Below are 27934 nucleotides of genomic sequence, written 5' to 3'. Positions count from 1 at the left end.
CTAATAAAATACTATTTATAAAATTATCTATGTAAAGTAGGCTTACATTGGCCACAACCAGTTTTCATCCCTCTGTTTTGGTCAGAGTGTTTGACGACATTACTTAGCTCAGAGAGGAGCAGCGGGGGAGCAGTTTGAGAACAATGGGAGAGAGAGCAGGATGAGCTATGCTGCCCTCTGGATCTAAGGAACCACAGCGGCAAAAGTCACAGCTTGCCGCTGCTAGCTCAGGTAGAGAGCTGAGGAGCATAGTGGTAGCTTGGAGAGGCCTGTCGGAAAACAGCGCAGCTGGCCTGGTGTTCTGTCAGATGAGCATACCCCATCTGACCAGCATACACAGAGTCGATACGCATGTGCAATACGTCAGATTTGCACATGCATAGACTTTAAACTACCTCAACAGGCTTGTATCCTGTTAGTCATATACAAAAAACCAGATTGCCATACGCTTCACAAAACACCACAAAGTAAGTAATTAAATAGTTTTTTTTTGTACATGACTACCGGGATACACACCCGTTGAGGTAGTTTAAAGTCTATTTTTCATGCAAAACTAAAGGGATAATCTAAAGGGATAAACAGGGATAAGCCAAAGGGATAAACTAAAGGGATAAATGGCGATAAGCTAAAGGGATAAACTAAAGGGATAAATGGGCATTCATTATAAGTATGCTGTTCTGAAGGGGTACGCACATCTGATAGAACACCGGCCTAACCAGAGGTAAACCATGAGGGTTTGAAGCAGAATGGCAGAAGATCGGATGAGTCCACCGGGCAGAAAGTGGTCTGCAGGGTAGAGTACTGTAGCCATGGTTTACCGTGAGGAGGATGGATTGACATTGAAGCAGCTGCCAGGGAGATAGAGCATGTAAAGACGATGGCAGGCCAACGCTAGAATCTAGAGGCTAACTGCTGGTCATGGATGGAGGTGTCGCTGGGCATGAAGACCAGAATACCCTGTGACCACACTGAGAGGCGGAACAGATAAGAGAAGCAGCAGCTAGTCTGTGTCTGTGCTGGAGGTGTCATGATCTGGCCTGTTTGCTCCCCCTTAATGAGTCATTCCTCTCACCTGTCGTTTTCTCTCCCTGCCTCAATTATAATTTATTCCTCTCACCTGTTTCCTCTTGGTTATATTCAGTTCAGCCTGAGCATTCAGTGCCAGATCATTACTTGTCTTTCTGTTAGTCTGTCCGTTCAGTTTTTGCCTTGGTTCATGTTCTGGATCCTGGCAGCCAGTGGAGAGAGGGTTTTTGTGTTTGTCTCGTCTCCTGATCATCCACTGTTCCTCCCCGCGGAATCCTCTGGGTTTTTGGCTCTTTATGCGGGGAGGTTCAGTTTTTATCTCAGTAAGCCTGGCTCCGGGGAGGAGACCAGTTTAAAGTTCCTGCATCAAGTTCTGGTTCCACGTCCCGTCTCGGCTACCCTCTTCCACTGAGCCTGCTAATCTGCACCTGATCCTGTCTGCTCCTGTGCGTGACCACCTGGTCATTATTCTGGTCCCAGTCAGACTCCTGGGAGCTGGTGGATAACTGGAAGTCTGGATCCTGCCACCTGTTCTGTTCCTGCCTGATCTGGATCTTGTTCCTGTCTGTTCCTGTCTGTTCTGGATCCCTGACCAGGATCGGCTTTCAGCATGTCCTCTGGGACTGCAGCTCTTGGGGACATTCTTGGACTGTTAAACCAGGTAAGTGGCCAACTCAGATAATCATCATCTGTCAGATGATCCTGGTCTCTTACCTGTGTTTCTCCTGCTGGGGCTGGGGCATCACCCATCACTGACAATCTGGTCGAGGGAGAAACACAGGTAAGTGACCACGATAATTGGACTGCACAAGAGATGCGGTGAGAGCCGCCCAGACCGTCCCAGATGCAGCAGCACCAATGAACAGGCAGGAGTCCAATCCAGGTCAACCAAACGGCTCAGAACAGGATGGTTCTGAAATCCAAGACTCCGCAACCTGGTTAGGGGGTCCAAACAGATCCAGGGCTCCAGAAATCCATAGAGCTTTCAGGCAGGTTCAGGGCTCCTTGAGTCCAGCAGAGAGTGTAGGCAGACTGAATCAGATCGAAACAGGCAGACTCAACAGTTGAGAGGCAAAACTAGACACGACACCTGGGAAACTGCAGAACTTTAAACCTTTAACTCAACAACACAAACTCAAACAATAATCTGCCCCGATAGCTGGGCTGAGCTATATATAAAGCAGCAGGACCAGGTGGTTAAGATGAATGATAATTAGTGACCGGGGAGGGTTTGGCAGGTGAGTGAAGTGAGCAATTAGTTCATCTATCAGGGCAGCAAACATGACAGACATGGAAGCCCAAACTGATGTAATTTCACCGCATGGATCTCATGGATGTGTAGAGCATAAACCAAGCTTTAGAACTCATCACCCAAATTCTAAAGTTGAAGCATCTTCTTCCAGACCCCCAAGTATCCATATCATATGGATTATCAAAGATTATCACAGATCTTCAAAGGTCACCAAAACAGAAAACAATGAAATTTTACAACCCTTCTTACATCTAACAGAGCACACAGATAACATTTCCTACATCTATCTCTAACAACATAATCAAGGAAAAATAAGAAAGCCTCTTCTTTATGTGCGTATTTGTGCTGAGCACATGAGTGGGCATAACTGTATATGAATGATTGGTTTGACAGAGTCTGATGTCTGCTAAGGGACTGTGGAAATTCTAATAGAGATACTATGGTTTCATTCGGTCTTAAATGTTCCATAATCCCTCTCTAAATGACATCTTCTACTCCCTGTAACGAGAATGAAAAATGCAAAGTGTTTGTAAAAATGCTACTGGGATTTTATGGTCACATCAAATGAGGACAAGCAGCCGAACTTAAAATTGTAAGCATTTCATTTATATTCTCATAATTCTCATATAGAGCAATTCAGACTTGATGGACTGTGTACACTTAGTTTGTGCAAAATTACAGGCTGCTGTAGCTCTCAGTTTCCATCAGGCTGAAATTGCATCCTCTGTGAGCAGCTATTTTTATGTGCTGCTGCATCGTCAGTTTGATCCAAATTTGAAATAATAATTTCCTGGAGATGTTTCTTCCGTCATCAGCAGCACTTTTCTGAGGTATCTTTAACAGGTTCTCCAATATGTTTTGTGCTATGCTCTCAGCAGCCTCTCTTTCCTAAATGAATGCCGTTTTGTATGAGAAGCAATTTTAATGGCTCTTGGAATTGAAAAGATTGCTCCCTTTTCCTCTCTGTCAGCCTAACCTGAAACCCTACCTTATCTTGTTCTGAACACACATGATCATCTATGTTATATATGCACACTTGTATTGATATTGTTTGACACAGCCTGTTGTGTTTCAGTTTGACAGCCTGTAATTTGCAGACATTCTGGCTGCTAGCCTAGATAAAGACCATAAAGAATCAACCAAGATGATGAAGGCGACGCACCTGCAAATGCAGGAGCAGCTCCAAGGGCATCTCGCCTCCTCCTTTGCTCCCACATCTCATTATGATCCAGCTAATGGTTAAGCCTGGTGATTACAGAGGGGCGTCGGAATGGAACAGGTGGGAATTTATATGATACAGCCAAACTGACTGACACTGAGACAACAGTAATGATGGAAGGTCAAGTGCATGCTTACTCCCAGTGCAGCAAGGTGGATGACTGGCACTGGGAGCTGGACATTGTCAGGTCATTTTCATCAAGCTTGAATTTTAATAGAAAATAAATTGCATGCCATAATTTCTTTTTTTAATTAATCTATTTAACCATCTATATATTAATGAGGAGTGGTATAGTGGTCACAAAGGTGAAGACTTGTGTTCTGAGAAGGCTGCAAGTACCATGTTTACACACTGATACTCTGGCTCTCTTAGCACCAGATCGCTCCACGAAGCAGTGCTTGAAATCTGAGGACAGATTTTGTTTTTAATGTAAATTTAGATAAAGCAATAGATGATTATTTTTGCCTATGGAATAATAAAAAAATCATATACTGTTTTAAAGGAACATCCAATTTTTCTTTTCTGCATTCATGACACTCCGTTCGCTACACTTCTTTTGATTATTTGTTAAACATACAACAAAAAGCAACTTGATGAATAGGTATCTAGAAGTGGTAAAGACAACTTGTTTGAATCCAAGCGTAGCCTAAAAATAGTTAGGAAAGGGGATTTCAATTACTTTGAACATGGACTTTTGGCAGGTCTGAGTATTTCAGAAATAAATGCAAAATAATCCTTTGGATTAACAAAGGAAAGCATCCTGTAAAAGATTTTGAGATGGTAGAATTTGACCTTAAAACATGAAAGCTAGGATCCATTGCGATTGTGGGGATGGTGTATCTGTTGGTACCAATTTAAAATCACTTATTGCCAAAGTACTGTACTGTTACTGACGATATGTATCTTTTTTTTTTTTTTTACCACATTGTCATTTTTTACTATGACTTTTAAAAGGATGGTGAAAACTTCTCAAGGAAGATGCAAAATTCCACCAAAGTCTCTATTGCCGTGTTTCATAAAACTGTGAACATCTAGATGACACTTAATAGACTTTTACTGTGTTGCTGGTCAAATCAGGGAAAACACAGGAATGTCCTCTTGAATGCAACCATTGCAAATCATTTTATTTTAATTTAAATATAACTTAAAGTTGTGATTTTCCACTGTTCCAATAAATTGCTTGTAAATTCCTGTTTTATTTTTTTAGGTTTTCCACTACAGCCTTTATTTTTTTCTGACTCTGGCACTTGACAAATTGCTAAGCAAACCTTGATAATACAGTATGAGCTCAACACTGGTGGAGCTACGATCAATTGGTAGTTACTGTGTTTTTGCTGGGGGTCGGTTTTCCACGCAAAATTAAATCAATCTTGCCAATATTCAGTTGTGTACTCACTTAGCTACTTTTAAAAATGTATAAATATATTTCTATAATCCACTATAAAAAGCTTAAATAGAATTAAAAAAAAAACAGGTGTCGTTTTTAATAAAAATGCATTCTTAATTTTTCCTAATGTAAAAGACAGTAAGATAATTACAATCTTTATTGTGACATTAAAACTCAATAATAATCCTCTGAATCTACTTTTTAATGTATTTAAAATACAAGTTAAATATCACACTACTAAAATGAATCAACAGACTACAATCACCCCACATGGAATTCAAATTTGAGGTTCCTGAATGTCATGCTTTCTGTACATATCTGTTTGACAAACATCTAATTGCAGTAAAAAAGCTCCAATCCAAGTATGTTTTCTTTTTCCGTTCTTTCTAGTATCATGCAGATTAGGCAGAGCATCACTGTCCAGCTGTGTAAAAGACATCACTTTTTCAGCACCAGCTGATGCAAGAAAAGTTACTGCAAAATACATAGAGGAAATAACACACTGATATCTGAAAAATAAGCTCTTAGGGGAATCTCTGTTGCAATGCAGACTTCCAAGAAGCTGTGGGGTGACAGATGTCAACATGTGTCCTCTCCACACGATGAGAAACCATCACTGGATTGAAAATGTGTTCTTCTACAGCAAATGTTCTTTATCTGAAAAAAGTGTATTAGTCTTTGCAAGAGTACTAGCATCTGCACCTCTGCTGTGTACGTAAAGCCACAAAACAAGAGACGAACATTTAGACATTGAACCCTGAACACAGTTGAACCACCATACTTTCTAAAAAAAAAAAAAAAAGAATCATGAATAATTTCACCTTCCTCCTTTGTGTCATACAATATTTTTTGTCGGTATTCTTGAGGATTTTCACAAAAAGGGAATAAAAGAAGTACATAACCCTGAGAGTGTCAAGAAAGACACATATATACCTTTGATAAGTATATCCTTCAGATGCATTCGGTAACTTTAATGAACAAAGTTACCTAATGCACGTGTGCCTTATCTCAAGCCACTGGAATATTAAGTAGAATAAATCCTAAATTGGAGACAATACTAGAGAAAACCTTAACCTGGGAGACTTTTATTTATGTCTCCTGGGTCAAATAGAAAACTGTTTTCACACTAAACAGCAATTTGCTCTGCGTGTCTTACACAGTTGCAATTCACACACTGATTTCTCAGCAGAGCAATCTGTGCTAAAGATGTACTCTTATTAAAGGAGCTGCAAAGGAGTAGGAGTGTCTTCCGAGCTCACAGGATGTAGGACATGATGCAAAAAAAGTGCAGTTACCCTATAGAATGTGTCTTATTATCAATACCTCAGGGATCCACAAGTACTGTAGAGAAAAGGAATGTCCAAAGCAGTCTATAGATTAGCTAAAAGTCTGTGTGTCAAAGTAAGTCTTGCAACACTTGCAATTCTAAAAAACCTTTAACAAGATTAACTGCTATTTTCACAGATTATTTTACTTGTGATGTTGCACAAAAAGATGGCCAATGACTTTAAATCTGGAATTTGAAGCAAAGGTCTTCAATATTTTAGGATAATTTCATGAATGATTCCCAAATTTTAAGAGTTTTGTTTTCCCTTACTTACAATCCAGATAAATATAAAGTAACAGTACAGTACAGTAAATGTTGGGTACAAAATGAGTTGGTAAGATACAGTAACTTGATTTTAAACTGACTTCTCCCTGAAGTGCTCCATTAAAGTGGAAGATTTACTTGTTCTATAAAACCCCTCATCTAGTTCTAAGAAATGTTAGAAACATTGGTGGTTTCTTGAAACATAAAATAGTATTGCTTATCAGTCTTGACAGTCCTGTGAGGATAAGAACCAGTGATAAAAGGTGTGCTTTTGTGCATTTCTATCCCACTGCATTCAAGTCATCCAAGATCTGAATTTGTCAGCAAAGTTAAAGAGACAGAAAGGGTTGTCTGTATTGAGTGGAAAAGAAATGGGTAATTAGCTGCTGGCTGACTCAGGCCAGTCGCAGCTTTGTGTGTCAGGGCAGGAATGGAAAAACCAATGAAGTACGTCTTCCTGCGTGTCATAAAGCTTTGCTTTATGGCCAGTTTGTGTAGCCTTGCAGATTAAGTTCAAAGAAAGGGGCTGGTCTTTCCTCAATGCATCTTAAAATCGTGCTTCTCCTCAGCTGAATCTGAAGATCAATTCTTTGTGCTGAGAGAACCTTGGTGTCAGCAGCTGAAAGAAAGATGGGGGAAAAAAATGGGGGCCTAAAAATACATTATTAAAGGAACAATTTCACCTCAGATTTAATTCTACTCAGGGAGCAGCAGGATGATTCTACTTAAATTGCATATTTTCCATCACCCACTGTGGCTTTCATCAACATCACATGCGAGAAAGCTCATATCTACTACTGAGAGAGAACCAAAACCTCTGCATAATGTAATGTTAAAATTCAAACTGGAATGAAATCACAGCCACTCAGTGGTTTGTCTATGGTTTATACGAGGAGTGCATCCTCGGAAACTACTCCTAGTGTTTATCACAAGACAGCAGCTCCACATTAGATGAAATGGACCGGTGCCTGGAGACGACACCCATCCTTTCTTTATTTAGACACAAAGACCAGAACAAATGCATCTCTTAGCTGTCAAATATCTGGATACATTGCACTTCAGACAGAGTCTGAATGGTATGGATGTTGTTCCTTCTAGGTTTGAAGATAAATTAAACACAATACATGGATTTGTTTTTATTTGTAAGTTAGACATTAGTTACAAGACACAATGCAAAGAAGCAAGACCATAACACACCTAAATCCAACAAAAATCACAAAAAACTGTGTTTGTGCACTCACAGTTTTTTAATCAAGGATCTCAAATAATGAATAAAACCACACAATCTGTAAACCTGTTCAGTAAATAAACTTTACACTTTTAAAGCCCCACAGAAAGCTGGGATTAATAATTAGATATGAAAATAAAGACAAAACACATTTAATAACATCAACAGTTGTTCAATGTAGTTTCTACCTCCAAAAGATTTAACAATAAATCAGTTTGCAGACTTTGCAGAAGTAAAACCCTTCATTTTCCCCTTTAACATCTCTAGCAGCAAAAAGCTAAAAAGAAAAGCCTGAATATTTCTAACTATTTGTTTTCCTGTGTGAATAAAGCGCAATCAACACTTTCACAGGTGTAAATGGATTCAAGAGATCTTCTGAGCTGAGGTTCACTTAGCAACAAAACCAACATATGTAATCAATGACAGCTCAGGAACTAGTTAAAAGGATGGTTCAGTTTTTTTTTTATCTTATCAGATTATCATCAGTATTTTCATTAACTGTAGCAGACAGTCACAATATCACTGGGAATTCAGAGAGCTGGAAGGCAGCCAGATAAATAACAGTCCTGTTTTAGTGTATCCCAATAATTTTGTTCAATTCAGACTAAATTTATTCAGTGTAGTTCTCTTGAAGACAGTACTGCATTAATGCAGATAGACTTTCACAAAGATCCATAATTTAAGTTTATTTTGGCATCTTCCAAGCTGCACAGCAAATGTTTTACTATGCTAAACTGCTGTTTCAGCCTCTATAGTCGGCTCTATCGGTTTGTCTCTTCAGTTGTGATTGATCATTCCAATCTGTGTCCGCCAACAATAAAGTTAACTTTTCAATTTTGCCACAGGCCCTTACTTGTAGAAGAAGATACATTACGCTAGTCTTGTTAAAAAACTCATCTGGGTAGAATCACAATACAAATGTCAGCCCTGGGGTAATAACACAGATTAAGTACAGAACGACAAACCCGGTAGCTCTCTTGTGAAAGTGTAGATGTTTAATATTGGCTAATACAACCTTTTGTCTGAGTTGAGTTGTTGGGAATTGCAAAAATCAGAAAAAAAAATGCTTTCAAATATCAGCCTTCTAGCGCTTTTAGGATTTCTTTGTTTCTACAAACTCACTGTTCTAAGAACTCTTACAAGAAGTACAGGGATTATTATTAATGATACCATTACTGAGCCAGAAATGTGAAAATATAAACTATTGCTGTGGGAATCAGGGCTCAAAAGGCCAACAGATAATGGATAAAAGTATTAACCATTGCCATTGTGTATTACACAGTCTAGAGTATATCTATTTTTTAAACAATTTCACTGAATTTTTAGCTATTATTCTGTTTGAAGGCCTCAAATTCCAAAGTTCAAGTATTCAGTACATCTGTTACAAAAATATAAGCAACACCAGAGTAGATTTTAAGCTGTTGTTTTTGCTTCAGCAATGGTTTGCTGTGCTATCAGGCACATTAAAGCAGGTATTTTGAGTCAACACAGTGTATGTGACATGAGAGCTTAAACCCAAAGAACGTTTAAGGACGTTAAGGATTGTAGTTTCAAGTTACTGTATCGCTATGATCTAATTATCTAATTGTTTTTAAATACTGTGATAATTTGCTGTGAATATTATAAAATGTACTAGCATGTTCCAGCAAAACATGCTTATTTTTCCAGTGAGATGAAAGTTATAGTGGGATAGTTGCATGTGAATGAATGAGAGATAGAACATAGATAATTGTAGGTCCTGTTGTTTGATAAAAGGTGAGACCAAGCATTTTTCAATGACTGCTAAAGGCCAAGTGCTAACATTGTGTGATAACACATTTGAACTTGTAGGTTAAATCAAAATTAAGCAAAAAATCAAATCAGGTTTTTCTTTTATGAAATCCAATCAATTTGTGTTGTTGTTCCCATTTCCAGATATATGCGACTTGTATGTGATCTCCTGTGTGAACTGCATTAATACAACCAAAGTGTCCTGAATAAAGATTAGAGGACCCAATGACATCACAAGCCAGCATGCTCTGTGTTTACAGAAATAAACATTGATGGTACTGTTGGAGAGCATCATGCGATCTTTCATTTCTTTTTCAACCTCAGCTTGTGTATTAACAACACAATCTTTTCAAGAAGGTTGAAAATAAAGATCAGATACGTATCAGAACCACATAGAAAAGTGGCCTGGGTCTCATAGGAAAAAAACTGATCTATGTTCTTTTGACTGTCATGAAAAGATCAGATACACGTTGCAAATGTGCAAAAATGTCACATTTGGGTCACTTCGGGCTGCTGTGTGAATGTAGCTTTAGAGTCAACATGACCAACTCATTTTTACTTTTCCTTATATTAAGGTTGCAAGATAAAATTATTACTACATTTACAACTCCATAAAATGTAAAAACAAAAACAAATGGACTCCACCTTTAGTTGTGCAAATGGTAAACAATGCACTAATTTATTCACTCAAAGCGCTTTACACTACAATCACATCCACACTCCTTAACAGACATTTTTAAACTGATACACAGACTGAGGTTAAGTGCCTTGCCCAAGGGCTAATTTACATGTGACAGGTGGAGGTGTGATCAAACGTACAATCTTCCCATTGCTATACAATCTGCCAAATAAGCCACAGTAACACCACCAATATTTCATCCTTCATCCGATGGGCTTTCTCAGTACAAAGCTGGTGAAGAAGAAGTTCTCTGTTTTGCAGAAGATTATTTGGCAGATTTTCTGCAGACATATAATTTCGGGTCATTATCTGCTTTTCCTTAACTAGCTTTGAACTTTGAAAGCCAGACAGATAAAGAACAAAACATTGAGAGTCTTCATCAGTGTAGCATAGTTCCACCTTTTCTCTCACTCTTAAATGTTAGATCAAAGCTGTCTTCATATGGAAACACTAGAGATGGTGAAAAAAATGTGTGGACAGTTGATTCTGACTTTCTTTTGCAGATGGTGTTTACACATACCTCACTGCGGGGGATTTTTATTTGCTGCAGAGGCACTTCATACAGCTGGAAATAGAGATGAAGTTATAAGGGAGAGACACTGACTTTAGCTCACAGGAGGCAAGGCATTATAGAAAATACAGTGTGGAAAGTGCTGTAGGTTTTTTTTCCAACATACTGCAATTGGAGATGATGCTTTCTGTCCTTCTGACACTTATATCTCACTTAAGAATCTAAAATAAAGTTGGAGCAGTATTCTTCTCTCTTAAAAGTAGCAGATATTTTCCCGACCAGATTCTGCTGGAGAGCTTGGATGATCTGTGTCAACCCACAGCTAGCAGGGTTAAACAAGTGACTGTATTGTTTTAATAGTGGCTTTACTCAGAACAGAAAGTTTTGTTTCTAAAGATATTTCCGCTTGAAAACAAACAATAGACAGGTATTATGCCTATGCAAAGCAAGTGCTAGGCTAGCATCAGTATGTTTACTCTGTTTTAAACAGGGTTTAAGTGACATGTTCTGGTGTGGTTGCAGTTGATTTTGTGCTGAAAAAGAATTGCTTTTTGCTATGAGCATCTTAAAATCTGATGGCTACATATTCAGCTGTGTTCTGCTGTGCACAGTGCAGAGCGGGTTGCATTGTGTAGACAGATAAGAAAAAGCAAAAACAGTCCCTACATATTAAAGCTTTTTTTTTAATGAGAGAAAAAAACAATTATTTAAGGTCAAAATTCTGACGACTCATGATAGTAATGCAATTCAAAACATTGTATTTGTGCCCTTCCATTAGTCATTAGAAAAGCTTGTTTTGGACTATAGAAATAAATAGCTTTTAAAAATTACTGAGAATATTATTGCATGCTAATATTTATTACCAATCACCTTTTGCAGTAAGCTCGAGATCTTTGAGATTTGAAAGCCATCAACTTAGCTTTTAACTCCTCATGTGGGTATATGTCGGACTCTGCCTAAGGCACAAAAAATCTTAACATCACTGTCAGTCTGAAAGATTACCCTAAATCTAAAATTTATAAAGGTACCAATTAATTTGGAGTTCAACAATTGGAATAAGAAAAAAACTGGCTTTTTGAATCAGCAGAATAATGAGCATGGGCTAAATGGAGATATGAAAGCTAATCAAATAAAAAAGAATAGGCAGCATTTTCTTTCCTAAAAATTGGCAAAGTAAAACCAAATCCACTGTTCCCAGGGTTGCAACTGGACAAATGCCATTTATCTAAAAATAATCCTTGATCGAAACCCCAGGTAATATCTGTGTGGGTATGCAGCAGAAATAGTAGTATCCAACATTTACAAAATTGTCACTTTTAAAATAAAAAACAAACCAACAAGAATCGAACAAAGGAATTTCGGTATTGGCCAGATTCACAACTTACATTCTTTTTATCAGCATCTTGAGAGATTGATATCTGATCAAATATACATTTATAAATAAGCAGATTATTTGCCTTATCACGTGACAGACTGAAATGTTCTCTGCTGCACTAAGCTTTGTGACATGTTTCTGAGTTCAGCAGCAGAATGAACCTGCTTGTATCCAAGCAAAGCCAAAGTGTCGCTGCAAAGATCCTGAATTGTTCTTACAATGTCAAAGCTGAGACGGAGCCTCCAGCTTTCTGCTGTCGCTCTAGAATCTCTTGTGGTGGAGTATTTGTAATTCCACTCAGAAGGAGCAGACACATTGCTCTTGGTGTTTTTCACAATCCACATCCTCACCCTTTCTTCCATCTCTAGCCCCAGAAAGCTGTAAATCTCAGTGGCCCTGACATTTGGGTTAAGAGCCAAGTCCTCGTACCGCACCAGCATGTAGCGTCCTCGCAGCCACGCTGGTCTCTGCAGCCCTGTTCTTGCAGAGGCAACCATGTCCTTACAGGTGCTGGTGATCTGTGAAAGCTCCACGTATCGGGGCTGGCGTCCAGTGGCATTCCATATTTTCCAAGCACGAAACTGGTCAGAGAATGCAGTGATGCGTGAGGCCAGGATGGCTCTAGGGTCTCTCACCAGGTGGATGATCTTCAGGTCCAGGCGCGGATCTTCAGTGAGAGTACGCAGGTCTCCCACCTCCGGAATCCGAACGGTTTTTATGGCTATATGTCCTTTTGAATTACATGACATGGATGCTAAAGTAAGGTTCAGAGCTCCACATTTTTTAGGACACCAGATTTCATCAGGTAAATCAGATATCGCAGCAGCCCCCCCTTCCAAACAAACTGGTGGAGAACAGAGGGCATGGCTTGAGCTCCTTCGGAAAAATGAGCTTGTGATATGTTCATGGGGCTCAGGGCGGATATAATTCTCCATAAAGTGAAGATCGCAGGTGTACAGGTTTAAGAGGAGATCCCTATATGCTCCCAGCAAAGCTCTGCGATCTAAAGTTCGGCGGAGTCTACTGCTGGAGTTGGTGAAGGCTTGCTGGACATGGTAGAGGGGCTCAAACACATAGAAGACCCCAGGATGCTGGTTGAGGAGTTGTCCGGTGAAAGAGGAGCCACTGCGTGTGGTTGTAAAAAGCAATATATGTTTCTGAGGTAACTCGATGGGTATCCAGCTTTCATCGCACAAGGCAGCCCATCTGTAATCTAAACAAATAAAAAATAAAAACACAAAATTCTTATCATTCATGTCTAATTCTCACAAAAAGTTATCACAAAAGGCTTTAAAAACTCAAATCCAAAAAATCTCCACTACTGTAAAGCAATAGCAAATTTTAATGAGCAACTTTAACTCATTCATGTGAATTACAGTATAATTTGAATCCTGGAAAACTGCATATTAAAGCCAATACAGTTTGAATAATGTAGTGAGTAAACACGGAGGAGACTGATGGTGGTTTCCAAAGGTGGGTTATGAAATGGTGGATTTCTAAATATAGAGCTAAATAACTGATGCGTAATCACTGCTGATGAATAGTTGATTGCAAAGGGGATATTTTTTATGCAGTAGGCTGTTGCTTGCAAGTTACATTTGTGCTGTGAGAGAGATGATTATAAATGGAAGGACAATTAAGTTTTATTTATCCTTTCTTTCTTTTCAGGGAGATCCTCTTAATTTGCACCTGTAGCAGAAGTAATGTTGAAACCTGATTCTGAAAGTCTTTGTTTAAAATTCTGACGCTACCATTAGCATGTTAAATGTTTTAAGTGCATCCACAGCTGCAGCATTTTAAGTTTCAGGCACACAAATAAAGATGCTGAAAAAGTTTTAAATGTGTAAATGTATTTTCTGAGTAAATGTATTTTAAATGGGGCTATTGATATGAAATTAACACCTTAGTCCACATAAACAAAGGGATTAAAACAATTTTCAATACTCCTACTGTGGAATATTGAATAAGTAGTGAAGTATAAGGGAAGAAATGGCAGAAAGCATAGGTAAACAAGGAGATGCAATCCCGAGAAAGACATGTTTTATAGTTCGTAACAGTTGTTTTAGCATCAGCTTTAAAATGTAGACAGATAAACAAAAGCAACAGACAAAATATAGAGTGAAGGTAAATTTGTAAAGGTTTAATTTAAACACGAACAGACTGTCACAACCCCTGGATAGTTATGAAAGGCAAAAGGGTTTTCATGTATTGAGACAATAATTCTAAATTTATTTAAGGGTCCTGACAGTTGGGCAAGAAAACCAAGTGGGTGACCACGAAAAATAAGAGGCAGGTTTTGTTTTTAGATTCAAATGAAGTCTCTTTTAGATACTGTTGCCCCATTAACACAAGGCTGCCCCCTGTGAGAGAACGGTGTGAATAACAAAAATCATCTCCAGAGGCCATGTCTTCTCCCACATCAAACATTTACATGTTTGGACTTTGTAAGGGAGCACCAAACAAGGGACCCAGAGAGATGGAGAGAACTATCATTCTTTGACAAGAAAAATGCTTTTATCATTACTGGCATGGCAAGATGATTTCCCTGGTGATGTTTTCTATGTGACACAGTGCAGAAAGCTTTATCATGATTCAAAGGAAACAATGGACTGGGCTGAGCAGGGCTGGTTAACTGTCTCTGGCTATGCAAAAAATGTTGAAGAGGGCATCTCCTCTTACTGAGGTTTTTTTCCTATGCAATAATGGCTTTCTTTTATTAAAACCACTCTTCAGTTTACTACCACCATGGACGGTTCTACACAGAGGCCAGCGGGGGCCACCACCCCTGTAGAGCTGGTCCTGGCCCTGGTATGGTCCTCTTTCTTATGATTATTATGTGCAGGCAGAAATGCTGCCATTAACTAGTCTTTTGTATCTTTTCCCCTTTTTACCATTACAATTCTATTGCAACAATGATTTAAAATCAAACGGGTTAGACTTTAATTCATAGTTGGTACACGTAAAGAATAGGTTATACATCTACCACCCTAGAACCCTTTTTGCAGAAGAGTCCACTGCTGAAGAGACACATGTTGAAGCCGATAAAAACATGTGGATGAACATTTAGACAAAAACACCTTGATGTCATTATAAAGAGGAGTGGCTTTACAGATCATTGTGCAAACAGCACAAACACAACAAGTTATTTCTATCCATATCAAGACTTTGCATTGATTTACATTCATTTTAGTTATTGTATTTATGCCTAACCCTGACATTTACCTTAAACCTAACCATTAACAGCATACTTCTAACCCTAACCTAAAGTGATTTCACACCATATTTCTAAACTGTCTCCCTAACATTAAAATGAGTGCCCACCACAATACCTGTTGGTCCTCAGAAGGTAAAAAAATATATAAAAAAAAACAGTCCTAAATATAAACATAAACAAATACACAAACACAGGTTCATACATAGCTGGCCCTAACCCTTACCTAAACTCAGTTCACCCTTAATCCTTAAATGTGAAACCTGACCCAGAAACAGCTATTCATCTTATAGGGTCCAGGCATCAGGCCCCACAAGGAGCAGTGGTTCCTCAAATCATGCTAGCTTTCCAGAAAATTTAACATATAATGTATTAAAAAAAAAAGAAAACACACACACACACATATATCCACATTTTAAATACAAAGTGAGGACCTTGCTTACAATCTCATTGACTACAATTTAATGTATATCGGAGGATGTTCTTCCGGGTGGATCATCAAAATAAGTGGTCCTCCTAATTGTCAATCATTCTGGTGATATGTATATGTAAGGTCTACATGCTCGTACTTATTTTCACTTACAGGTGGTGAGTCTGAAATAGTAGAAAATAGCAAATCTTCTTTTGGAAAGTAAGCTTATACGAGTGATTGAAACAGAAACTTTTAAACAGCGTGCACGAAGAGAAATGGGTTTGTACACTCTCTCGCATGAGTTGACTAGGCGTTCCACTCGGGAGTGGGTAGAGCGTTGTGCATGTGCATTTTTTTTAAAGTGGAGAAGGGCGGGTCTTTTCAAAAAACTTGGAAATCCTCTATAATACCTTTGAACTTAGACACATTTTTAAAACCTATGAGGTTAATAAACGAAACGATAAATAGAAATATACAAAACTATTATAATCTTTTTAAAAATGAGCACAAATCCTCCACTATACCTTTAACGTATAGCGTTACCATGACACTTAACTTAAACCTAACTATTAGTGGTACATACCTTAACCTGTGCTTAACCTAAACCTAAATCACACCTTAGTACTAAACCTAGACCAAGAAAGGAAGGAACTGTAAAAGGTCCTCACTTTCTATCAGTCCTCACTTTACTAGTAAAATGTGTCCTCACTTTGCAGTAAGTACAAACACCCACACACACTAAAGATAACAACATATGGTACCTGCATATTTCATATCATTGAAGGTTGAATGAAGAAACCTGCAGCAATGCTCTTGTGAAGAATCTGAATGGCATTCAAGGGTTTCTTTTTAAATAAGACGGCGATCCAAATTTAAACCTCTGAAACTCTCAGTTGGTTTCAGACCTATAAATAAAGCTACTTGAAAGACCCAGTTAATCATCAGGCTTCAAACCGATTGAAAATCTATGGAATGAACTGAAGATGGGAGGGCATCAAAAAGATTCCCAGAACCTTTAAGGTCTAAAAACAGACTATGTCACATTAAACCTCAATAATGCACACAGGGCATTTCCTAAAGCTGTTATTACAAATAAAAAGCTTTTATAGTGCACACCCCTTGATTTCAGTCTGTACACCGCTTGTTTGTTTCTAGTATATTTTCGCAAAATTAAACTTATGGAGTGATTTGATATCTTTCTAGGTGGAGACTACTTGGATTGTTAGCCACATACGATGTTAATGTAATGTCAGTAGTCCCACTTAAAATATGTAGCCTGAACAAAATATTGTTTAGATTAATACTAAATTCTCCTGTAGTATATGCACACCTTTCAGCCTTTAGCACACTTTTAATTTGCTATAACACCGTACCTTTGTGGTACCTGCTCCTGCAGCGGTAGGCTCTCTGACAGGGTCCAGACAGAGAGTCCCTCAGGGTTTGGATAGCCGTGTACTGGACCCCAAGAGAAGCACACACCAGCAGCAACACCGTCTTCCAGGAGCACTCCATCCTGCCCCCACCTCCAGCTCTACATCCTTCACGCTGGCGCCGTAGGGAAGACACAGTAAAAGACACTTAATGAGATTTTGTTTCGATGACTTTCTTCAGTTTTTTGCATGTTCAACTCCCATATAGTGAAACCTCCAGGGGATTTACTGATGGTCTTCAGAGCAGCTCTTATTGGAGTTGTTGGAAATATTGCTTAAAGGCACTTCCTGGACAGACATTTGCATAAATGTTTAACATTCTTTTCTACCATATGTGTCACGTTTTTTCCAGTCTAGCATGCACATATTAACAACCTAAACTTCGACATAATTCATAAAAGTTTTTATATTATATGCCATAATAAAGTAGTGTGTAAAGATTAAGTGGAAAATTAGGACATTTCTTTTGAATCCAGAAGGTTTTTAGTGGTTTTACCAAAGCTAGACACATCTAAAAGGTAAAATATTTGCCAGGGTGTTCTGTCAAGAAAACAAAACACTACAGAGAAGCTCAGTTCGTTTTGATGGAAAGAATCTGCTGACAGATATCTTCAGGCCACAGATACCTATAAGAATTAATTTTAAATGTCGGTAACAGCTCTATTAACCTTCCACTCTTAATAAAGTTAGTGATAAATTAATTGAGAAATGCTTTTAAATATACAGGAAGTTGAATATTCAATTGGACTGAGGGCAAAATTGGATAATTGGAAGATTTTACTGTGCAACCCTAGTCCAGACTTTGAATAAGCTATTATTGAAGCTGGACCTTTAACCTTTACTCATGTCTCAAGTCTTTTGCAGCCTATAACAGGATTTTCTTTAAATGCTTGCAGAACTTCGCTCTTTATTTATCGCATTAGTTTCTTATAAAAGGAATTAAATATTATTGTTGAGTGTTTAAAAAAAAAGCTTAAATATTGTGTATGAACAGTGAACATGAACATTTTTACACTTTGTCAAAAAACTACATTATGACTGTGCAAACATCAGACCTTCATTTGGATAATATAGCAGTGATGCATCTACAACAGCTCCACAATTCAGGACACTTTGCATACAGTTGTGTAATTGCATTTCATCTTAACTTCCCTCTCTTCTGGGTAATTAAGCCTATAAGCCCACGAGAGAGCTGCATACTCAGATAAATAAAGCTCACTTCTTGAGTAGAGAAGTTTCTTTTGTGGGCTTCTCCATCTTTTTTGCCACTGGCCATCAAAAAGCAAAGGGAGATGGGATTTTTCCAGATGGAGTTGGGATAAAAAAAAGCTGCCATCCATTCATCGCTGCATGCAGAAAACTGATGGTAGATAATGACATCTGATCACTGAGTGCAAACTATCCCTTCATCCCTCAAAGTGGCTTTGCAGAGGCAATCATTATCAAAACCACAGGTAAATACCCTATACATCAAATTCCTGACAAGAATAAATGTTCCCCTCCCCTTTTTTTAGCCTCCTCACCCTCGTTCCGTCTCTCTTCAATCTGCTTCCTCTTCATTAATGATGTTTATGTGTCCCTGGCAGACTCGTATCCTCGGGAATGTATCACACTGAGCTTTTGATGTTCCATTAATCACAAACAGTGGCAACCGAAAGACGTTTACTCTGTGGGTGAAGGGAAGCGGAATCAAGCTGACATCATGAGACATTCTGTTTGAATACAGTTAAATAAATAGGGAATGAACTCATCAAGGGGAAAGACCTTCTTGGACTGGAACCTGAAGAAAGACAGAAAAGCAGGAACACGCAATTTCTTTAAAAAAAGTCGACCGAGTTGGCAGCTGTATATAACAAGTGCATGAATGGGTACAAATAATAAGAACCTTTGACCAGTCTTTTTTTCCCTGCCACTTAAAAAAGAATGTCAATTCAATAACTTCGCCATCCACATCCAGCTTTCTAACCCAGGAGCATCACATAATTCCTCAGAGGCAGGTTTTGTTTTCCCTTCCAGACATGATCAGGGCTCAGAACCTTGTTTCTCCTCACCTCACCGCCCTCCGGAGAATGAAGACAGATGCTTCAATAGATTTCAGCAATTTGATTTGCAAGTCCCCCCTGCTGCCTGTCTTATAACTCCTTCAGCAAACGGACTTGCGTCAGAAATAATGGACACTCTGTCAACAGCTGGAAGGGAGACTAGAGGGTTCAGCTTTTTGTATCCCTCATAAAATAACAGTTCTTACAAGGGATAAAAGCCTGGGGGACAGGATCAACTAAAGATTATGCAGTGTGGCACACGTTCCTCGGCCAAGTTTGAGTTGTAAATTCAGTGAGCGCATTCGCTGCTGCTGCTGAGATAACACAGCCAGCAGCAAGACTGCTGCGGTGCACGGCGTGAGTAAGGTAATTGCCTCTGTGGAAAAACAAAAGCAACAAATGAGGTTAGAAGTTAGTGATGAAGGTGGGACTGAGGGATTTGGGATCCGACTTATTGAGGGATGGGGACAGAGCCATAGATTTTTCTATTAGGGGCCCCTCAGAGAGTTCACACATCCACAAAGCAAGGCTGTTTATTGGTGAAGGCTGATGATCAATCCTGGAAAACACAGAGGGGCCGAGCAACAGCAGCAGCATCACCGGGAGCCCGCGGCTGGTCTTTTTTGCTCTGTTCCTCGTTTATCAATCTCTTCTTTTCCTACCATTTTTCTCTCTGTTTTAACCCATTCCACGCGTACATAGCTGCAGCAAACATGATGCATGTGACCCCTTGGCTACACAAGGAACTCTTGTGCGGTAAAAAGATTAATCTTGTCCAACATGATTCCTAAAGGACAAAAATACACACATGGGCAAAAGGCATTGAGGTGGAAGATAGAAAAATGAAGAAAAAGGTCAACTCTCATCGTGTCTTGTCCATGATCATGACAGCATTGCTTTAAAAGGTTGCTGTAAAAGGAATGGAGGCTGGTCACATACATTCAGGGAAAACAGCCAATTCAACCTGTTTGACTTAAACTAAATAAATATATACAAATCAAGTTCATCATTATAATTAACAACAGTAACTTCTGCATATTTAAGCTTAAGATTTAGGGTTGAAGTTTGAGCTTAATTGTGATGATTAAAAGAATGCGTTTTAGTTTTCTGTGGCAAATAAGGTGGTGCTTGAATAAAACTTTGGTGCCTTGGAAAACTTAGACTTAGACAACATTTATTGTCATTTACAAAACAAAAATTTGTTTTGTACAGCTCTCATGAAATTTCCATGATGAATTTTCTTGAAGTGCAGCAGTGATCAAATGTAAACCTTGTGGGAGAAAAACCATGGTGCAAAACAATATTAGGGTGAATCTAAAATCTAAAAAAAAAAAAAAAAATTAAAGCTGACTGCTTGTTGTGATTTCTTAATTAAAATGGAATCTTAAGCTTTAAACCATGTTTTAAAAAAATTACTGAGAAGTATGTATGAGAAAATAATTTGGCCAGTTTAAACTCTTTATATTTTGGATAAGAGATAATATTAAGAAATCCTTATTTAATAAAAGAACTGAAGTTTTCCAACAGATCAGATACCAACAAAAGTCATTTATTTCCCTCAGGGATTATTAAAGTATTTCTGATACTGATTCTGATTTAAGCATGTTGCTGTACCCTGGCACACCCTGGAGCACAACTATTAATCAAGTTTCTTTTGGGTGTGATTGACAAAATAAAACTCTTATAATAAAAATCTTCCAGACACCACGGAGCATTTTCAAAGCTCTAATGGGGTCCATTCATCCTAATCTTATGCCCGATTGGTGTAAACACGTGGATGAAAGTTATGAAGACTTTTAAAGGATCTGATTTCTATAATATACCCGATTTGAAAGAAAAAACGTCTCTTAAAATTCTAATTTATACATTTTACAAAAGTTTAGGAATGGTTGCAATGAAATATCCACCGAAAACCCATTTGGCATGATTGTTTTGCCTTCGATCCGCTGCTCCACCAGCAAACTGTCGGTTTTCTGCGCGTAAAAGGAACAACATGGGGAAATAGAAAAAGCAACCCTACCATCAGCGCTTTCAACAGATGTGCTCCTTCGATCAGTTCAATCGCCAACGATGCATCTGTAAACTGGGGATGAGAGAGCGCATCGGTGTGTGTATGTGGGGGCGTCAGCAGTCGCTGGTGTCCGGAGCCGTGCGTTCAGAGACTGAGACGCGCCACGGATGGAGAGCTGACGGGAAAAGAAGCATGCAATGTAACCCCCATCCTGAGGCATCAGATTGGATGCGAGTTTACCCTCCTCCTCCGTCCATTACGCGCTCATGGCTAAGGTTTGCTTCATTAAGCCCCAGCGATGCACGCCAACCAGGGAGGAAGTAACCTACTTAGTGAGGAACGACTTACTCTGACTGCTGTGATGTGTGTGTGAGAGAGAAAGAGAGTGAGGGGGCGCTTCCACACATCACCACCTGTAATTTAACTGGTTTGCAGGAATGGGAGGACGTGATATTTTTCATATCGCCTAGAGGGAGACTTCATCAGCTCCAGCCAAGCATCTACAATCAGTTCAGCATCCTACCAGCATCCTTCTCTCTGCAGGGATTCAGCCTTCCCCACACACATATAAACACTTCATCCCATGGGGCTACGGTGACACAATGACCTCTATTTTTTCTCATTTCAGTGAAGATGACTGCTATCATCAGATAAAGCCCCCCCTCTCACTCTGCTGCCTACTCTCCTCTCCCTTCCTGTGGACGGATGGGCAGCATATCATTGCCCCTCTTAGGGTTACTCTGGGGTCAGATTTAGCCAGTGACAGCTCCATTACTCCTAAAAATGTGGGTGGATTCTGTTCGCAGTCTTTAAAATGTATCTCCCACCAAGATTGAGTCACACTGACAAACGTGTCTTTACAGATATTTGTGAAATAATGCAGCTGTTGGGTCTCTCTTACAAAACCAATACAAGACATCAGCGGGGGTCTGCAGAAAGTTGGCGAAGGAAAAGACACAGGTACACCGCGATAAAGATACCTAAAAATAAAACAATTTGTAATACACCAAACTACAAACTTCACGCTTTTATTTTGTAATCATTTTAATGATCTTAAATAAACACAGTAAAGCCCATGATATGGTTCCTCAAAACAGAAATGTAGTCCTATTATGTGTTAATATGTCTACACATCATGGTTAAGACTGCTGAAAACCCTTCACCAATAAGACTCTGATCAGAGTGCCGTATCCAAACAACTGATCAGAAAAAGATGTGGAAGATAAAAGTGTCAAAGAAAGAGAAGCACAAGGAACAAAGATAACTTCAGCTTGGAGAGAATCTGAAAGTAAAAGTCTATTCAAGAATTTCCTGGAGAGTCAAAAGATGTGGACTGCAGCTCGAGGCAGTGCTTCAAGAAAAACTACATCCAGACATATCCAGAATGGTAGCATTGCTTGTTGCTGCTCTGAAACCTCAGCATTTGATGATGTTGATGTAAGGGGCCATGTCATCTTAAGGTATAACAACCATAGTAACACTTTATTTTGTCGATTAATACTTTATCTGAACTTAACTCTACAGTGGTATAGTCAAAAAGGAAGATGAGAGAAACCCAACTCAACAAAAGAGATTAGCTAAGTAAAATAAGAAAGCTATTACTCTATCTTTAAATCCAAGACTTGATTACTTTCGTGTCATTCTGCACTTTTTCATTAATGTATGCAAAACAAAGGACAGCCAAATAAACTGGATAAACTCTACATTAAATCGACTTAAAATTCATTAGGCGGTATAATCTGGGATCCTTCTAATATGGAAGAATTATAGTAACTTTTTTAAATTAAGGAATTTTATACAGTAGATGGGCTCTAGTCCCCCCCCTCTTACCGCTTTATTGTGTGAAGGAATGAGTGCAACTTATAATGGTGGTATATCCTCTCAATTCCATTCAATTTAGTCACTGCAGTTCATTTTAATACAATTTACTTAGCGCTTTTGACAAAATATCAAAACATCAAAAACCATACAACTTGGATGAAAACAAGGCAACATTATTGGTGCTGTGGTACTGTATTGGTTGACAATGAGCTCATGCATAAGTGAGCTTACATGGCCTTTTGTAAATCTGGTCTGGTTGTACTTGCTTGTTTTTTATTAAAGTTTTGTGGTTGAATGTTTTTCTCCCATCAAATAGCCCAACAGTTTTCAGCTACTTAAACTGAATTTTTTCCCCTTCTCAGGACGAACAAGTTAAATATAACAGGAGGGTAAAAATGTCCTCTGAAATTGGAAGAAGAGTGGATGGAAAGTCTTCCCACGCAGGTAAAAAGCAGCTTTCTGGTGCCCGAGGTTGGAGGCACATTACTAGTCACAAAGGACGACAAGCTGCCAAGAACACCTAGCAAGCGATACAAAAGCGGAGCATCCTCCCTCATTTTTTGCTGAATCCAACCCTACCAGCCTACAGTATAAATTCTCTCGTTCTGAGCAGCCAAACGCCCCCACAGCTTTTTGGTGAGATTTGAGGAAAAAGTTAATTTTCCTGCAGGCGAACACTGAATCCTCTGGGGTCGCTCCATTTAGCTAGGCCTGTACTTGTTCCCAACACTAAGATATAAAGAGCAGATATGCATATACTGGCATGAACAAGTAAGAGTGTCTGTCATTTGTCTTAACAAATGTTTCATCAATCTATGTTTTCCATATTTTCCAGCTTCCCCCCTGTATCTGTGTTTTAAACATGACAGTAGTAACTCATCATCTAATGGATGGGAAAGCTCCAGTGCACTTTCCTTTCCTGTTAAAAGAAGCAATCCGTTTAGTCAGGCTGTCACAGGAGGATCCCGCTCTTGCAAAGTTCGCCAGCGGAAGAAGGCTGCTGATTCTCTGCACTTCATCTAATTTCACAGCACTGAAACTGTGGTCCCTTTATTCAGGCTGTCCTTGCTGTTTGCAGAGAGCAGGTGAAAGAAATCTCATTTTAGATACTCATGCCAGTGGAGACAACTAAATTTAATTCAGCAGTCCACCAGTGCAGGATACAATGGCAGACTTTCTCTGCTTTCAGGCGGTATTTAACTCAATCACTTAAACACTAGTAGTTATGTATATACACACATTATTTTTGATTAAAGTCAACATGTAATTCTGGGCAGAGGAATCCTGCGGCCACTTTGCAGATGATAGTTAGACTAAAGTAAAAATAAATAACATCTACTTTTAAATGTTTTGCTCAGATGTTTCTGTTTACTCAAATATATTTCTTCCACTGGTTATGTCTCTCATGATACTGAAGATGTTTACTGCCTAAAAAAACCCTGCGCTGTATCAGTCACATCATTTTCTTACTCATCAAACCCCTTCATGACCTCCTCCGGCGTTATGGATGCTGACATTGTCATTTAATGAGGAAAAAACAGTTTTAGTACAGAGCTAAGTTGCTTATGAAAGGACATTGCTTTTGAATTTGATAGAATCTGACATAAAGAGAAAACTCCCCACGCAAGACTTAAAAATAACAACACAAATCCACAAATGGAAAGATACAGCACTCTCCCCTAAAAAATCACTGTTCTTTTGTTTTTTTTGTCACTGTTAAATACTAAGGATTTCATAATAAGACATAGGAAAAAGGTGGTCATGCAACTGTATATAAATAATACATAACTCCTAAAGCTGAGCCCCTTCACAATATTATAGTTTTCTTTCCTCTTTTTTATTTTTACATTTGTATTTTTTGTAGGTATTTATGTTGCCCTCTTGCATATCCAAAGTTTGCTGGAGAGTATGGTCATAAACTGAAGGGCAGACATTCTGTTTGGGGATTTTTTTTGCTCCAGGTTCTTTTATGACCTCCTGGATTAAACCTGGAAAGAAAATGAGTCTGTGATTATGTGTTGCTGTTTAGGATCTTTTAAGTCTACTTCATGTCAGCAGATATTCTATTTAATGGTTTTCTTGGTTCTATTGGCAAGGGAATAATATAAGCTTAATGTCGTATGAATAAAGAGGGACCTGTTTTTTCCCATAGTTCCAGATTTGCTTGGATAGGTTAGATCTGACTGTGATTTGAATTTGTAGAACGACATAAAAAAATTAACAGAAAAGCAAAAATAGAAGAACCTGTAGGGAGGCAAATACTTTTTCTTCACATTGTAAATTGATTTTAACTAGTGATGTTGCGACTTCATTTTTCCACCACTTAGATTTTGATAATCCCATTTATGCAAGTAAAAAAATATGTGCTCTGAAGATCCAGCAAGTCATTATTCAAATATGTGCAGAGTGTCACAGCCGTCTTACCCCCTTGTAATTTTGTATTTTTTCCATATTGTGTTTATACAAGAATTTGTATAATATCTTACTTCAGAGAAGTTAACAGTTCCAGGTAGGGACCAGAACCCCGACAGAGAGTAAAATGCAATAAAATCAATAATGCAGGAGATTTTAGCGCATCATGCTCATCCCCATGTTCAAAAGAAATTATAAAACTAGACAAAAAGGAGAGATATGCAAAAATGAGGCAAGTTATAAAATGACTTATTTATTTAAATGTATAAAAATGTAAGGAGCCTGAGCTGAAATGGCAATAAGTGGGAATGAAATATTACAGACCACTACAATCTTAACTACATAATAACTACAATCTTCACTTCACCATAGACTTAAAAAACAGAGCATTTTTAATAATAGATAATGGAACCAGGGGAAGTCATCCTAAAACAATACTATAAGCTCATGTATTGAATTAGTGCTTCATGCCCCTGTTACATTCTGAGCTTTGAAACCTTGCTAAGAGCTTATTTTTGCTATTAAGAATGAAAATTAATAAAACAGCAGTCCAATAGGATAGAAAATATTCACTGTAGTCCTTGTTTAATTAGCAAAGTTTGCATCCTTCAGCAACTGATAATCAGAGTCTAAGGTCTCTGCTGTTTTAATTTTTTTGCATCATGGTCTGAAATATTTAGAGCAAGTCAGGTCAGATTATACATAAATTAAGACTGTAAACTGAAACAAAAGATCCATGAACATATTAAAAGAAATCTCCTCTCCAAAACTGGAAGTATTGTTTGTCCCAGAATCATATTTCAGTCAGCTGTAGATGGAGATGGCAGTTAAGATGACTGCCGTGGCTTTTTCTAAACGGCATTCTCAGGAACTGCTTGAAACATTTGATAAAAGCCACATTTGTGCCTGAAACAGAAAACTGGTAACTCAGTATTACAGCTTTTTGCTGCTTATTTTTTTTTGGATGGAATATAATCAGTTCCTGCTTTGTCAAGTCAAAAACCTTAGGTAGCTTCTTTCAACAGCAGTGAAAAAAAAAAAGTTTTCTAAATCAAAGTCTGAAAATGTTTTTGTTATTTTTCAAACAGCGAATCATGCATTTACTGCTAAATTCTGCTGCTTAAATGTTAAATGGTAAAGGTTCGAAAATTTTTTCACACTTAAATAATTTCTGATAATCAAATATGTTTTATATCAGACAAAGTTAATCATTTCATATTAAAAATTAAGATTTAAAATTATTGTATTAAAAAAAACTTCTTCCCATACCTGTTACTGTACCTGTTTGTATGGTGACAACTACTATCAAGTATTTGAATAGTTTTTACTAAGGACACACTGGAGAGATTTTATTTATGCCAAAGCATTTCAAACAAATTTAGGTTGAGATTTTGATTACTATTCTTTTCTTGACCTACTCAAAGGCGGGCTTTGGTTAATTTTTTATTGCCACTTGACATAGTTAGGTTTGAGCTTACTGTAAGGTAACAAAACAGCAAGCAAACTGATGGCCAGTTACTTTCCTTTGGGATTTTCTTGTAGAGAAGAAAATTCCTTATTCCACCGGAGACTTTGATTGAATCACAAATTCAATAAAAACAGCCCAGGACTATCAAACTTCACAGCACATTTTCTGTTTGTTAAATACATTTAGTTTTACACTGGAAGTAGATGCATGCATACCAAAAAGTCCAGATACTGTCTTATCAGTACAAATAATCTTTTTCAGAAAGTCTTAAATTATTCAGATATTTTGTGAAAAACATTAGTGATTATGTGTTGGGTTTTTTTGAATTTTTTCTTTTTTTTATGTTAATGCTCTGACTCAGGGGCAGCAACAAAGGGAGGTGAGACAACACAAGACCAACGGTTAATATAATTTATTCCAATAATCCAATAAAAGGTCTGGAGTTGGAACTGTCTAAAACAGGTGCCAAGCTCACTGCTGCTGGGACTGTCTAGAACCGAAGCCATCAGTCTGGAGCAGAACCTGAATCTGGGACTGAATGCCTAACCTCTTCAGAAGCTGCGTTGATGAGAATCGCCTGGAGAGAACTGCATAGCAGAAGAGACAGGAGAAAACAAGTCCCTGTAAAATACCCAAGATGGACAGAGGCTGTCACATTGATCTGCAATGGTGTTGACCTAGAAGTCTCAAAGTGGAAACCACTCCTGATTAATTGTATATGCTTTTTTCATAAGGCCCAAAGCCCAATCATTTGGCTTTCTAGCTTCCATGTCCAAAGGGATTGCAGTAGTTTTAAGCTAATATCCTAACTCAGGTGTGAAACAACAAGATTGCTCTATAAATAAGAGTTGTTGAAAGTGTTGAAAAACTGATGGACTTGAACGAGTGGGCATGTTGTATGTAAATTGGCCTTCTGCATGCAATAAGGCTAAAAAAGATTGTTGAGTATCCTTTGGTTTGTTTCACTTGTTGTTTGGGACTTCAGCTCACTACAATGTTTTAACATATTTGGCACTGCCACACCACCTCCCCCCTGCAACTGCCATATGTTTAATTGTAGTTTAGCAATTGACACACTGCACAGTGGCT

The 27934-nt window shown here is 38.3% G+C and overlaps 1 protein-coding gene across 2 annotated transcripts; it reads right to left on the bottom strand.

Moving 5' to 3' along the window:
* Positions 1–7665: 7665 nt before the first annotated feature.
* On the bottom strand, positions 7666–21475 carry LOC107082445 (carbohydrate sulfotransferase 1-like). Of its 2 annotated transcripts, XM_015371131.1 has the most exons (4): positions 21154–21475; positions 18615–18758; positions 17035–17206; positions 7666–13251 (listed from the first exon to the last, which is right to left on the bottom strand). In XM_015371131.1, the coding sequence occupies exons 3-4, from the start codon at positions 17171–17173 to the stop codon at positions 12125–12127; spliced, it is 1266 nt and encodes a 421-aa protein (XP_015226617.1). In that variant the 5' UTR covers positions 17174–17206; positions 18615–18758; positions 21154–21475; the 3' UTR covers positions 7666–12124. The 2 variants fall into 2 exon arrangements, with proteins under 2 accessions (XP_015226617.1, XP_015226616.1); XM_015371130.1 differs by lacking the exon at positions 18615–18758.
* Positions 21476–27934: the final 6459 nt, after the last annotated feature.

The sequence above is a fragment of the Cyprinodon variegatus genome, unplaced genomic scaffold (assembly GCF_000732505.1).
Source record: "Cyprinodon variegatus isolate N-32 unplaced genomic scaffold, C_variegatus-1.0 Scaffold54, whole genome shotgun sequence".
In the NCBI taxonomy this organism is placed as follows: Eukaryota; Metazoa; Chordata; class Actinopteri; order Cyprinodontiformes; family Cyprinodontidae; genus Cyprinodon; species Cyprinodon variegatus.
Note: the sequence above shows the minus strand (reverse complement) of the source record. Positions and strands in the feature narration are given on the sequence as shown.

Bases quoted from the DNA above. Each gene is read 5' to 3' on its own strand.
- LOC107082445 (XM_015371130.1), bottom strand. The intron at 13,252-17,034 runs GTACGGTGTTAT...TTATTTGTTTAG, and splicing joins CAGGAGCAGGTACCACAAAG to ATTACAGATGGGCTGCCTTG.